The sequence below is a fragment of the Antechinus flavipes genome, chromosome 2, assembly GCF_016432865.1.
Source record: "Antechinus flavipes isolate AdamAnt ecotype Samford, QLD, Australia chromosome 2, AdamAnt_v2, whole genome shotgun sequence".
In the NCBI taxonomy this organism is placed as follows: Eukaryota; Metazoa; Chordata; class Mammalia; order Dasyuromorphia; family Dasyuridae; genus Antechinus; species Antechinus flavipes.
The window spans coordinates 620,656,348-620,671,369 of record NC_067399.1 but is presented as its reverse complement, the minus strand read 5'-3'; the positions used below and the strand labels follow the sequence as shown (position 1 = coordinate 620,671,369).

Sequence of the window (15,022 nt, the reverse complement as noted above, 5' to 3'; positions counted from 1 at the left end):
TTTCTTTTCCTATATTGACTTTCCACTCTCGGTCATCCCCTGTCATTTCATTCCCCCAACTGGCTTCTTAAGCACAAGTGTTGAAAATCCCACATCCTACTTTGCTCTCTCTTGACCTAGCCCCTTGATAATAGCTTCGGTCTGAGAACATCAAACCCCAGATTCTCTGATTAATTACTATTCTTAACCTGGGAATTGTAGATAGATTCCAGCAGGGCCATGAACTTGGAGGGGAAAAAGAATTACATCTTCCCACTGAAATTCAACATTTCCTCAAATAAGAAACGTAAACCACAAAACAATATTCTGAGAAGAGGTAGCTGGCTTATAGAAGAGACATGTTAAGAACCCTTGACCCAGCAGGGATCTGGGTTGGGCTGAGCCAAGAGACTGAAGTGGCTTGAAATCTCTTCTCAAAGAAATGTACACATTTAACATACACTAGATTACTTACTGTCTAGCAAAGGGGGTGGAGGGAAGGAAGCAAGAAAAAATTTGGAACACAAAGGTTTTGCAAGAGTGAATGTGGAAAACTATCTTTGAATATATTTTGAAAATAAAAAAGCTATCCAGCTTCAATAATCCCACAAATCAGACTCCTGAGACAATAGTGAATAGACCATTCCTCCGTTCATTACTGACTAAGATGAATAATCTGTTGGTCAGTGATAACCAAATTCCAGAGACCACTCCTTCGTTCTACCCCCAGTCCATAAAATGGGAAGAACTGAATAAATTTGTCTCTTTGCTTTGGTTTCTTTGCTGAAATCTCTTGGAATTTAGATCGCTTCAATTGGCATTACAATTATAATAAACTTTGCTCCCTTTACTTGGAAAAAAAAAGAAAATATAAAAGCTAACATAAAAAATAAAAAAAAAACAAATCTCTTCTCAAGACTGTGGCCAGCATAACTTGACCTTTTTTGATTCTTTGTACAAGAGTCTGAGACTGTGTAGCCGTGCCCCTGCATTAGAAAGATCTGGATTGAGAGGCAGGTGGTTTGGTGGTCAGAATCCTGGATGTAGCATCAGGAGAATCCCACCTCCCATACTTATATACTTGGTTACATGGCTCTTAAGGGTCCTTCCAGTCTGTGATTTATGATCTACATTACTGATTATAACTTTTATTTTTAAATGTTTTCAGAATATAAAATAGAAAAAAAAATCCCATTAGAATGGTTTATTCTGAAGCAAAGCAATTTCTTGTCAAATTTTCTACTTCTTTTACTGAAGGATATAGTTGGGCAAGTTTACCTTTTCTGTATCTCAGTTTCCATAGCTGTAAAGTGTGGGGGTTGGACTTTATGTCCTCTATCCAGCTCTAAACCAATGAATAATGATTAATTATTCCTCCTCCCTATATCTAAGGGGATTCTAGACAAGTGAGGCTGTGGGGTACAAATGGTATCACCTCAGTAAAAATGTTCTGAGAACCATGCAGTGTTATAAAAATGGAACATAATATCATCTCACTGTGGTTGCTGTCTATAGTTCTGCTTCTTCTTTTTTAATCAGAAAGACTCCTTCAGAGACAGAAGATAGGAAATTGCTTTTCTTCAGAATAAAACAGCCTAAGAATTATTATTCCATTCCATATTCTGAAAACATTTAAAAAGAAGAACTTTTGTCAATAATATAGACATTAATCACAGACTTAGTTAAAAGAGACCTTAGAAACTAATCAAATTCTCTTTCCCACCCCTATTTTATAAATGAAGAAACAGACATTGAGCAAATCACTTGTCACCCGCCAAGTAAGTTTCAGAGGCAGGGTTTGAACTCAGATCTTCTTGATGCCAGCCTAATACTTTAATAATTCCCAGCATCTAGTACAATGCCTGGTATACAGTAAGCTCTTAATAAATGCTTATTGGCTTGACTTGATGCATCCCATTTTGTAGATAAGAAGACTGAGTTCTGGGTTTTTTCATTTTTATTTTATTTCTTTAGATATGCTACCCTTACTGTGTAAATAATATAAGTTGAGTTCTGTCTAGGTTTATCATCTGTTTTATGTGTGTATATGTGCCCTTGAGGCTCTCTAAAGTACAGCCGTCTAGTCTACTCATAAAATCCTTAATCCCTGGAGAACTCTGTGAGCAATCCTCACTTTTAATACAAGACTCACTAAATCCTTTGCTGCCTCTCCACAAGAACCAAACACTGGTCCTGGTTCCAAATGCAGTCACCCTCCATTCACCAGTCCTAGAACTGGGATAAGACGGCTGCAGATCCACATTTGCCAGAAATCTGCCCGTGCTGCCGAGCTCGACACCAACTTCCCTCTTGCCATAACATGGCTCATCAACGCTATCTCTGCTTTCTCTGGAATGGCCCTGGGTACCTGGCAGCATCAGGACTGAAAATGAGCACGTTCCCCTGGGCTTGTTTCCATCACTCCTTCCCTTGGGGCTGGGGTGAAGGCTGCAATGTGCTGCTCAGAGAAATTGGGTGCACGGTTTCCAGGGGCTATATTTACTTTTGGATGCTTCTTATAGCACTGTGATTGATGGTTGGCTTATCTTTCTTAGAGTCTATATTTTAGTCATCCCAGATTTTCCAGTTGGCTTTGTAAAACTGATGGGAAAAGCAGCGGAGTCTTGTTTTCTACTTCAATTTGTTTTCAAAGCTAACAGTCTAAAACCCAAACCAAAACTCCCTTTAATGATCCTCTACATTCAGACTTTAATATTCAGTATTTCATAAGACCATAGATTTTGAGCTGCCCTTCACATATTTCTCTGAAATACAACTTGACTTCTTTGTCAACTCCTTTAACCTTCTTTATCTGTAAAATGGGGATCAAATATAAATTCCTCTGGTGTTTAAAGATCTTCACAAACTGGGTCCATCTTCCCTCTTCAGCCTTTCTTGTCCCTCTTCTGAAAACAGAGATCAGATCAAAGTTGTCTGGAAAGAATTTAAATCTCTTTACAACCTGAGTCCATCCTACAAGTCCTCCACAGTCCAGTCATGCTAGTCTTGGGCTAATCTTCAAACTCACTCCTTCTCCCATGTCCAGAATGTCCTGGTTTGTGCTGAGGGGCAGCTCAAGTCTCAGCCTTCAGAGGAGCTGAGCTTATAGAGCAACACTTAGCTTCCCACAAACAGAAACCGGAGGACCCTGGGCACTGCAGGTCAGTGATCTATTCTCTACAGTTAGAATTCTGTAAAAGATCTTTGATTAGTAGAGAATTTGACCACATCGCTCCTGTTCTGAAGCTGAGAGAGCAAAATACCCCAATAATGTAGTGCAATGTTAAGCACATGTTCCAGGGTTTCTAAAAGCAGGGAACTTGGCTTCCATGGGAATCTGGGCAGATTTCTGATGGGGTCACAGACACTGAACCACAGAGTTCTGGAGAGCAAGGGACAGGAACCCAAAACTAATCTTCTTTTTTCCTTTTCTCTTTATGATTCGCTATAATTCGAGAGGGAGAATTATGTTCTTTGTCTCTGACTCTTCTCTTTATTTCTCTGTCACTGTGTCTCTGTCTCTGTCTCTGTCTCTGTCTCTCTCTCTTTCTCTTTCCCTCCCCCCTTCTTTTTCCTCCCCTTTTTTTTCTCCTCCTCCTTCCCTCCCTCCCATGGGACAGAAGGGTCATGAAAGTCTGGAAAGAGCTTCTATATTTGCTTCACTTTGGCCTTTCCCTCTGAATACCACACATTCTATCAAGTCAAGTGGCCGACATCTTGATTAGATAGGATGGCTTGGTACTCAGTTCTATTCTGATACTTTCAAGTAGAATAGATTACTTAGGATAAAGCACCAATATGGCTTTCAATTTATTAACCTCCTTTGTTTTAACTTTTCTTCACTTCTACTGCTTCTTCTTGCAAGTTTTAAAAAAAAAGATATATGCCTTTTATTAACAGTTTTATTTTACTGAAGACAGAGAAATTAATTCTCACCAAACAGGAAAAGTAATTTTATTTGGCAATGTAGAAATGATAATAACCTTGGAAGAAGGTATTTTCATATTTGCAATGGTAAGAAAATGGATCACTTGACAAAAAATAGACACTCATCCTAGAATTCAGTCAGTCTCTTGACGAACATTTATTAAGCACGAATTATAAAAAGTATAGTATTATGGTCAGAGACTATAAAAGATAATGCAGTTCACTAGGAATTAGAGGTTCTTAAAAATGAAATTCTTAACTATAAAAACATAGATAATGAAAATGAAAAAGAACAAAAAGGAGAGATCAAAAGAAAGGGGTATGGCTACACAGGGAACTCTCTGATGACTTTTGGAAACTTCAGAAAAACATCTATAAATTGTATATGTCTCATCATGGTATCTATTTAAATACAATTGCTGAAGCCTCCCCTGGAAGTGAATTTTCTTGGACTCTTTCTGGTTACAAATGGCCACACTTTCTCCCTTTCTCTCTGGGGTTCCATTTTCATGGTCTTTCTCTTCAAGATGAGAAACATCTTCAAAATCTATTTTTGTTGCCATAATCAAAACACTACAGTTATATATCATTCTATTGTAGAGCTAATCGTTGTTCAGATGTTTCTCATTATCCAACATTACAACCCAGTGAAGAAGCAGCATAGGGTTACATTATTATTCATTTTCTAGTTAGGTGAACTAAGGCTCAGAAAAGTTGAGTGATTTGCCCTCATGGCAGGGCAGGGGCCAAACACTGACTCAATAAATATTCATAGAACCCTTATTTTTTTAGATAGGAGCTGACTTCTGACATGGGCACTGGGATGAGGGTTGCAGTGAGTGGGAATAGCATGACTATAATTACCAAGATGGCAGCATGTGGGCCATGTGTGAGAACTAACAAGAACTGCAGTGTTTATGAAAGACTAGAGGAGAAAATGAGGTAGGAGAGAGAGAGAGAGAAGAGAGAGAGAGAGAGAGAGAGAGAGAGAGAGAGAGAGAGAGAGAGAGAGAGAGAGAGAGATTGGGGTCAAACTATGAAATGCCATCAATACTAGCTGTCCCCTGCCTCTGTTTTAATGCCTTCTCCAGTAAGCAGTTACTTAAAACAAAGTGAGAGGCTGTCCAATCCAGCTCCCTTACTTTTTGCATGGAGAAATTGAGGTTTGAAGAGGCTTAGTGATTTATTTATCCAAGGTCATACAGAAAGTAAGTTGGCTCAGCCAAGATTTAAACTTGGGTCTTTGTCTGCTAAGGCAGAAATTCCCATCACACCATACTACAAATCTGATGTAGTTCTATCACAGAGATAAACCCCAGAGAACTGAGGCCATACAGTGAGCAAATAGAAATAAGATTTGAGCTTAGGTTCTCCAACTTCAAATTTAATCATCTTTTTGTCCACCATGATGCTACAACAGAATCTAAATTATTTTTAAAAGAAGGTCAATGCTCCAACTTTGGGGTGTGTAGGGGGATTTGAATGGAGAAGCTAGGTCTCATTGACAGGTCTTGGGCAAACCAACTGCCTCCAGAAGTTGGAGGAGGGAAAGGGCTAAAGGGGAGATTTTCATTTTATAAAAACTTTAAGTAAACAAGACCAGTTCTGCTGAAAAAAAATGTGGTCTTTTTTTAGCTGAGGTTTTTGGTCAACCAAGCCTTTCAGAATTTCCTGTGATATTATGTGCTGAAGTGCAGAAATCAATGGATTTGCTGAAACAAGCAACTAAACAAGCATTTTGGAGGCACTGCCTCTTTCTTGCTCAGCTCAACACCAAATTTTAAAAATGATTTAGCTTTCTGAACTTCTTTTACACTTCAGATTGTGAACACTCTTGGCCAAAAAAGAGAAAAAGGAGAAGTTTATAAACAAATTATCACTGTTATAGGAGAAGAAGGGACAAAGTTATATTTCCATTTTTTCCAAGTTACTTCTATCTTTTCTGTTTTGCTTTTTTATTTAAAAGATGAGAAGGTCATCCTGCCGGTTAATAAGGTGAAGGCTAATAAGATTATCACCATTTATGGCATGGAATTTCTTTCCATTCAAATAGCATTCATTAAGTGGGCTTGGGATCCACTTCTGATCCCTGTGCAAGTTCACTTTTCTCACAAAATATATATATTTTGGTATGAGACAGAACTCAAGGCCTGTGGAAGGAATGTTCTTATGCGTGGTTGATAAGCTACTTCATTCAATGCTTTTGCTTTATTCCAAATATAAATATGTCATTAGGGCTCTTGAGAGCTATAGTTTACAGAGGATTCTGACTCACAAAGCAACTAGAATCTAAGGTAGTTTTGTGAGAGCCTGCAGGTAAGGGGGACTCTGGATGCTACTACTTTTTTGGAAGAATTACTAAATAGGATATTTATTATAAATGGCCCAAAGATAAGTCAAGAAGGATTTTAACTTCTGAGAAATGGGTGTCCAAGGCTGATATCTTTAGTACTTATGGTCAGTGCATCAGATAACTGCTTCAATAGTCTAGTGGTCTATGATTTCATCAATGTGGATACTCCCTTCACACCTGACAAAGAACCCATTTCTCTGATTCTATAGTTGAGAGTTGCTATAGATAAACAATACATCAACCTGAAGACATTTTGGTGATGAACTTCAAACTCAGTCAGGTGGGTCTTTGGATGGTAGACATATCATCCATCAGCAGGCTCACATTCAAGGTATTTTCAGGAGATAGAAGCTGTCAGGGTTTATAACTGACAGTCTTTGAGGTGACCACCTCATCAGAGTAGGATCTTAGTAGAGGCAATACTAAAAGTGGGGATGACTTTCAGAAAAGGAATATCAATTCCACTGTAAGGCAGCTAGATGACACAGTGGCTAAGGGCTGACCCTGGAGTCCAGCCTCAGCCACTTATTAGCTGTGTGACCCTCAGCAAGTCACTTCATAGTTTGCCTCAGTTTCTCCATTTGTAAAATGAGCTGAAGAAGGAAATGACTGAACAGCAATCCAACTGTAACCATGGTACAAGTGCATGCAAGTCTCCTGAAATCAAAATTTTGTCTTGCTCATATGGAAACAAACTTGCTCATCTTCCCTTCAGTAATCTCAGCCTTTTCTTATTAAAAGATCTTAAAAACTCTTTCATAAAGTGTAAAGGAATAACTTCCTAACTGATTAGATACTAGATCCTGAGCTTATTCTGGGAGACTAACCCTCCAGCACAGTATCTCTCTAAGAAAACCAACTGACAAAACACTGAGATAAGAGTTCACTTCCTAGGACTGTAGATATAGAGTGGGAAAAGCTCTTCTCAGAAGTCACTTTGTCTAGCCCTGTCATTTTATAGATGAGGAAATTGATGACCAGAGAGCACGAGTGACTTGCTCAAATTCACACAAGTGACTATGAAACAAGACCTCTGGCTCCAAATCCAGCATTTCAGCCACTGCATTGCTTCAGATTGTCCCATTCTCTGCCTTTAATGAGCATCTTGTCTTCAATTCTGGCATCATCTCCCCTTTTACGGTAAAATCTGAATTGCAGAATTATGATGAAACTTTTTCCAGCAAAAAATCTCTTGCATATATAAAAATAGATATATATCTATATATAATATATATAGATATAAAATATCTATATACACACACACTCACACACACACACACACACACATTTAAGATGTTACAATGGCTGCTGGATTATCTCTGTTTAGAAAGTCCACAAGCAAGGGTTGCAACAGCCTCACCTAAGACCATCTAGGCTTTATCTGCCTTTGTTCATGAACAAGAGGATTCTGGACAAGACATCTGTTTACTGCTCTGCTGGTCAGGAGGTACAGATAAAATATCCCACAAATTACTACTTGATTTAAAATGATGGTGGCCAGGGGATGGTGTCTGTTTCTTCCCCATAGTCCCTCACTGTCTGACCCTTGAGGCTGGAACTGGGTATAGCTGGTATTCTGACCACAGACCCCTTCAAAGACAAGGCTAATGATTAGTCTCCTCAGAAACTTGATTTAATTAGGGTTTCAGGAAATGCTGAGGCCCACATCTTCTCTTGCCTCATGAATGCTCTTCACATTCCACTGGTCCCATCTCTCTTCACAACAATCTGCCCCATCAGTTCTTCTACTCACCAAACCCCCTCAAACATCATAAGAGGAATAGGTCTTGCAAATGGATCCAATCAAGACCTTTCTTAAAGAACCACTCTGAAACCACCTCTAAACCTCAAAAACCATTTTGCGCAGAGCCTGGTTTAGTACAATCTGCCATTTTGGCTTTGCCAATTACAGTAGACAAATGATTTTATTTCCCTCCATTTTCTATTTTTGATAAAAATCTGAATCCGAGGACCAACTCAATCGATGAGTTAGATAAATTTAATTAGAAAATGACGCAGAGGGACAGCTAATATATGGGGTGACCAATTTAATCAATATTCATGAAGTGCCATCTATGTAACAGACACTGCACTGGAGATCCAAGTACAAAGAATGAAACTATCCTTACTCACACGGAGCTTACAAAGTAGAGAGAGGCAATGAGCACAAGTTTAATGGGAGTCAATAGTGTGACATGACGATCCAAAATAGTAGTGCAAAATATCGCAATGTCCACAACAAAGGATTTGTGAGTCTCACTCTACTCCACCCTGATCAAATCACATCTGGAATACCGTGCCTATTTTAGGAAAGACAATCAATAGTAATCCAAAGTAAGGCAAACAGGATTCATGGCCAGAACAGAGAAAGTTTGTTTGGAGAAACTAAAGAAGAGAGGTTCTGTGAATGAAGGGACAAAAGGAGATCTCCTTAAGTATTTGGAAGCTGTCAGCAGAACAGAGTTTACATTTGTATTGCTTGGTCCCAGAGTTGCGCAACTATCAAAAATGGGCAGAGGTTTCTGAGAGTAGGAGAGCTAGTATTTAAGAATATCTGGATATAACAAAACACAGGGAGTAAAGTCCCTATTTGTTGCCCTGGATGGGCTGTCTGTGGTTCCTAAAAGTTGGCATTTCTTTAGGTACCTAAAAAAAAACACCCAGCATCTGTTGGTTATTTATTAATTTTTACCATATCTGTGATTTGATCACTATAGGGACATCCCAGTGAAGGTTGCCACCTTCTTTGAATTTTGAGAGTTGCCAAAGGTCACATAGCCTGTATGTGTCAGAAGTTAAACTTGAATCCAGGTCTTACTAACTTCAAGATTGGTTCTCTACCCATTATACCATACTGCCTTTCAATGATTATTTCCCCCATGTTAAAGAATGGAAACAAGGGTCATATGAAATGACAAGGAATGGATTTGGAAATATAGCATGAATCACACTGATGAGTCAGCGTGTCACACCAACCATAGATATTGTCAGATTTCTTTGCATGATTTGTTATATAATCCAGAATAAAAAGACCCTTTTTCCCCCAAAACATTTTCTCAATCTTGCTATTCTCACGGATCCCATTCTATCCACAAAATCCTCTCCTCTACATGTTAGAAGCCATACAATGCCAACAACCTCAACAAAGTTATTAGCATTTTTTTAAATTAAAAAAACACCTTTAAAAAGGGAAATTTCAAGTAGCCTAAACTTTTTTTCATAGTAGAGGAAAGGCAGCTCTTTTTGTGATTTTGTTTTGAGGAGAATTCTCAGGAGGCTCCTATCCATGAAGAGTAGAACCTATTGTACATCTTTTAAGTCTTAAATGTGGGTAGTTGTACAGTGTAGAGAGGCACTTAATCATTAGGCCTTGAATAGATATTTAATGGGTATTCCTGTGAATGTAGATGGGAAAATATATCTTTATTTTCACTAAAATCTTACTGAAATTGAACATGAACTTCAATTATTTAAAAACATTATTCTGAGAAGTAATCCATAGATGTCAACAGACTATAAAAGTGGTCTATGAAACAAACAAAAAAAAAAAGATTAAGAAGCCTTAGGAGTAGTGAATAGAACTTTACACTTGAAATCAGAATGACCTGAATTTGAATCTTACCTTAGACACTTATTAGCTTGTGGCCCTGATCAAATCATAGTATCACTTAAACTCAATTTCCTCAACTATAAAATAGTTCTAATAATAGTACCTATCTCATTGGATGGTTGTGAGGGTCAAATGAAATGTTTAGAAATTGCTCTAATCATTTTGAAGAGCAATCTGGAATTATATCCAAAGAATTATTATTATCTATATACCCTTTGACCCATCTATTTCCTTTTATTTTGGTCTATTTCCTTTTATTTTGCTTTCTTTAGTGCTTTCTTTTTTCATAGTTACATATTAAAAATAATTTTTAATGTTTATTTTTAAAACTTTGAGTTCCAGATTCTCTCTCTTTCTCCTTTCCAATGCACCTCCAAAATGAAAATGCAAGCAATTCAATATAGGTTATACATGTTGCTAGGTATATTTCCAAAGATGATTAGGGAAAAAGGGAAAGCAGTTTAAAACTTATATGTTCTAGAATGTTTTATAGCAGCTCTCTCAAATGGAGAATGGTTAAACAAGTTGTGATATTTGATCACTGATAGGTTCAATGATCTCAGAAAAACATAGATAGACTAGCATGAAATAATGAAGAGTGAAATGAGCAAAACCAAGAGAATATCATATATAGTTAGAATGATATTGTTTTAAGAAAAGATTAAAAAGTTATTTTCACTATTATAAATGCCCAAATTAAGTATAAAGGACATATGAAGAAAGACACTATCTGCATCCAGAGAAAGAACTGATAAATAGATGTATGTATAGAATAGTTTTACACACACATACACACTTATCTATTTGTGTCTGTTAGTGGCCATCTCTAGGGCAAGACAAGGGAAAAAATAAAGAAGGGAAAAAGATATTTACATGATAACTTTGTTGTATGGTTAAAGGGAATAGCAAGTTGCATATAGTAGATTTACAATTTCATGTGCAATCATCTTTTTTATTATTATACTATATTATGGAAATACTTGTTTTGTTTCACAAATTAAAAAAACAAGTTTTTTAAAAAAGCTCTTGGCAAATCTTAAAGTGCTATGTAAATGTTAGCCATTATTATTGTTAGGCTGCTGTGATATACTAGAGAGAGTGAGCTGAATTTGGACCTGGATTGAAATGTGATATAAAATAGCTGTATGATCCTGGATGAATCACAAATTCTCAGAATCTAAGGCAATAAATTGCTTAGAAGATTTAGACTTTCAATTTTAGAGGAAGTTTCCTTATCTAGGAATTCCATATGTACAAGAAATCACAAATCTAGTCCATTCTCTGCATTCACCATCATCATCAATCATCTTTGTTATTGTTACTACCATTGTAGAATTCCCTGGGGCATTGAGAGGTTAAGTGATTTAAATGCCAGATAGTCAGTGCCACTTGAACCCAGATCTTATTTGAGTTCTATCTTCCCAAACCTGAGACTGCTATACTATATAATAATATCTTGGGCCAAAAACTCACAGAATTTTCTTCCAAAGAGCTCAAACTACTTGAATAAATATGTCCTTATGGCATTTGCTAATTTGGGATGGATTAATTGAGACATCACAAAACATTAGTGGCAAAGTATAGTAACCAGCATCATTGATTCCCAGTCCAAGGTCCTATGAACTATGATTTCCTTCTTTGTAATCTCAGTTTCAAATAATTGTGTTTGGAAAAACAGAATGATTTGGGATCATTTATTACTTCCTTTTCAGTCTTTTGCCAAATCAAGCTAATTTTGTTGGCCACAAAGGGGAGCTGACTTCTACTACTGCTTGACAATAAGATCTTTTCTGTCCTCTTGCCTTGATGAACATTTGATTCGTTGACTTTGCCCCCTATTTGGCTTGCCCTGCTTTAATTAACCTCAGTCTTGTTCTTTTTTTGTCTTTCCCTTTACCACCCAGGAGCACTTTACATGTGAGTAACTGAGTGCCCTTGTTTGGAAATGTTTCGGGGCTGCCTTGACCACAGTGGTGGTATTGTGTTGTGGGTGACAGAAATCCACCAGCAGCGCCAGGGAAAGGCATGGGATGAAATCAGATTCTATAATGCAACTTCTATCAAAATACAGCTGGGACTAAAAGACCCATTCAAGAACCCATAGGCAGATCTAAAAAGTCATTACGAAGCCTGAAGTCCAGCTGCCCAAGGAATTCCCATTCAACCAGCTTTAGAGACTGTTTGGTACCAGTGGTATGCGTCTTTCAGTTTTTGAACTAGAACGATATGGAGACTTCTGATAAGTCTGTGCAGGGTCCAAATGCTTACCTATTCTCCTAGATACTACATAGATTTTTTTGTGACTTATTTCTAACTTTGCTAATTTTTAGGAAAATGTGAGCAGTGGAAATATTATTATAGAATCAGAATGATAGAAGTAATCTCATGTGATCAATTAATTCAGCTTTCTCTCAATAGGCAAAGCAGCATCTGATCCATGGACTAAATATAAGCTGCTTTTTTAAAAGAAAAAAGTATACATAGATGCATGGATATTGAAAAATAACACTGATTATAAGCGGTAGTCATATTTCATAACATTCCTATTTGACAAATAATAATAAGCTTTGCCTCTATTTACATCCATTTGATAAAATCTTCCAGAGTTAGATGCATACCTAGCTTTTTTTTAAATGGCCTTATTACAATGAAACATACCCAATACTGAGAGCCCAACCTAAATGGTAAAGCTTGGCTTAACATTTTAATTCAATTTAACCCACATTTCTTAAATATCTCCCATAAATATGTCCTTCTTCAGGACACTTTAAGTTGTTCTGATTTCCAAGTCCAAGACTCGCTATTTAAAGATGCTCCTTTCAGATAAGAGCATCATCTGACAATCAGTTTCCATACTGGGATTCCGTGTCAGAGTTAGTAATGTTTAGCAGGGAGTACATCTCAGAGATTTGAGCTCACTCCAGAATTATCAAGAGATAATGGAACAGAGAGATGAAACTACCCTCCAAAGAATTTGCCTCTTGCTCACTCACCTTCCTTTAGATTTGTGGCAAACTAATTCTGGGAACTGAGGAATGGTTGGCTTGCATTTTAGCTTTCCTACAGGTTATAACTTTTTAGAGTAGCTACATGGTGACATACTAGCAATGGAGGGATATATACTTATCTTAGAAAGTAACAGCATAAATGAATTCTAACATAATAATTATCACCTAAGACATCAAAACCAAAAAGGAAGAAACTAATCATTATTTATTGGTGAAAGATTCTTCTAAGTGGCAATGGGATATAAAATGAAAACTTATTAAGTGTAATTAACTCTAAGTATACTACATAAAAGAAATTTTTTATGATCGTGTTCAAGGTAATGATTCTGAGTGCTCATAAAGATGATTTTTATGTTGATTTAATGCTTAGATAAGAAATATTAAATTTCCCTTCATACTGAAGTCAATTTTGTATTTAAGAGATGATTGAGTTTGGTCTCATCTCTTTAATTGCTTCTACTTGGAAATCCCATAGACTGAACATGTCTAATACAGAACTTGTTATCTTTCTCCTTAAGCCCACCCCATCCTCTATATTTCTCTTTTCCATTCTTCTGGTGACCAAGGAATTATTCTCAATTCTTCACTGTCAGTCACTGACCTATATCCCATCATTTGTCAAATCTTGTTGATTTTTACCTCTATAAGAGCATTTATCACCCCTCTATCCTTAATATAACCAATAATATAATTCAGGCCATTTGGAAGATAGATTCATAACTGATCTTCCTGTTTTTGGTCTTTCCTTTCTCCAATCTACAACAGCTATCAAACTGACATTTATTTGGTAAGTAGGACCATGTTATGTCTTTGAGTTAAGAAACTTTAGTGGCTCCCTTTTGATTCTGGGTAAAACATAATTTCCTTTGACATTCAAAATTCTTCACAGTTTGGCTCAAGATTATTTTTCTAGGCTGATTATACCTGGCTCCCCTTAATGTACTTTATGTTCCAACTGTGCCCAATAATGTCCTCTACATCCCATCAAAACTGGCTCATCAGTTATTCTCCATATATGATGTATGTCATGTCTATGTCTTTGTATAAGTTGTTCCCTGTGCCTGGAATGTTTTCCCTCCTCACCTCCACTACTTTAAACCAAACTTCCTCCGAGGCTGAACTCAAATGTCACTTTTCTTTGTTTGTTTTTTTTAAGGTTTTTTTTTTTTTTTGTGGTGGGGAGAAGCAACCAGGGTTAAGTGACTTGTCCAGAGTCACACAGCTAGCGTATGAGGCTGCATTTGAACTTGGGTTCTCCTTACACCAGGGTACTCTATCCACTGTGTTACTGAGCTGCCCTGAAAGATTCTATTTTTTTTTCTCTGTACATATTTCAGCATTTATCTTGCTGCACAAGAAAAATCAGATCAAAAAGGAAAGAAAAATGGGAAAGAAAACAAAAAGCAAGCAAACAACAATTAACAAAGGTGAAAATACTATTTTGTGATCCACATTCAGTCCCCATATTCCTTTTTCTTGATGCAGATGGCTCTCTCCATCACAAGTCTATTGGAATTGCCTTGAATCATCTCATTGTTGAAAAGAGCCATGTTCAGATTCTTGAAGGAATAAGAGAAGTACACATTACTGGCCACAAAAATACCACACTTGTGAAGTCTTACCTTGTCTCCTGGCTGGGGTCTCATAAGTGATACTTGGTCATACCCTTGTCGAACCAATGCCCACAAAGCATCCAGTTTGCCCTAAAAAAGGCCACATATTATTAGTTTTCAGCTTTTGTTGATTTTAAGGCCATGATTTAGATAACTTTCTCATATTTTTTCTGTGTGGTACTGATCATATTTACAAATTAAATATTATCCCATAAAATAGTACTGTTCCCCAAAAGCCATAACATCTCTTATAAGATATAATTTTTTTGGGGGGGAGCTTGAGATCAGGATTAAGATTTAAAGTCAAGGCTGTTGGTGAAAGAATAATTTCTGCAGAAAAAGGGGTTGTCTAGAAGGAAATGGAGAATGACCATTTACTCTAATGCTTTCATCTTCATATGAACAGACTAAGGCTCAATGTCTTGTAAATGGGAAAGCATTAAAACTGAGGTCTTCTGACTTCAAATTGAGCATTGTATAAATTGAAATGGAATTAGTTTTCCCCCTCAAATAGTCCCTCTGATTGACAAAT

At 37.0% G+C, this 15,022-nt stretch overlaps 1 protein-coding gene across 1 annotated transcript in view; it reads right to left on the bottom strand.

Annotated features, from left to right (window-relative positions):
• ANTXRL (ANTXR like) overlaps positions 1–15,022 on the bottom strand; it is an 89,510-nt gene that overhangs the window by 14,084 nt on the left and 60,404 nt on the right. The window contains exon 17 of the mRNA XM_051981911.1: positions 14,500–14,580. Within this exon, the coding sequence (XP_051837871.1) occupies positions 14,500–14,580 (81 nt within the window). The remainder of the gene's footprint in view (positions 1–14,499; positions 14,581–15,022) is intronic.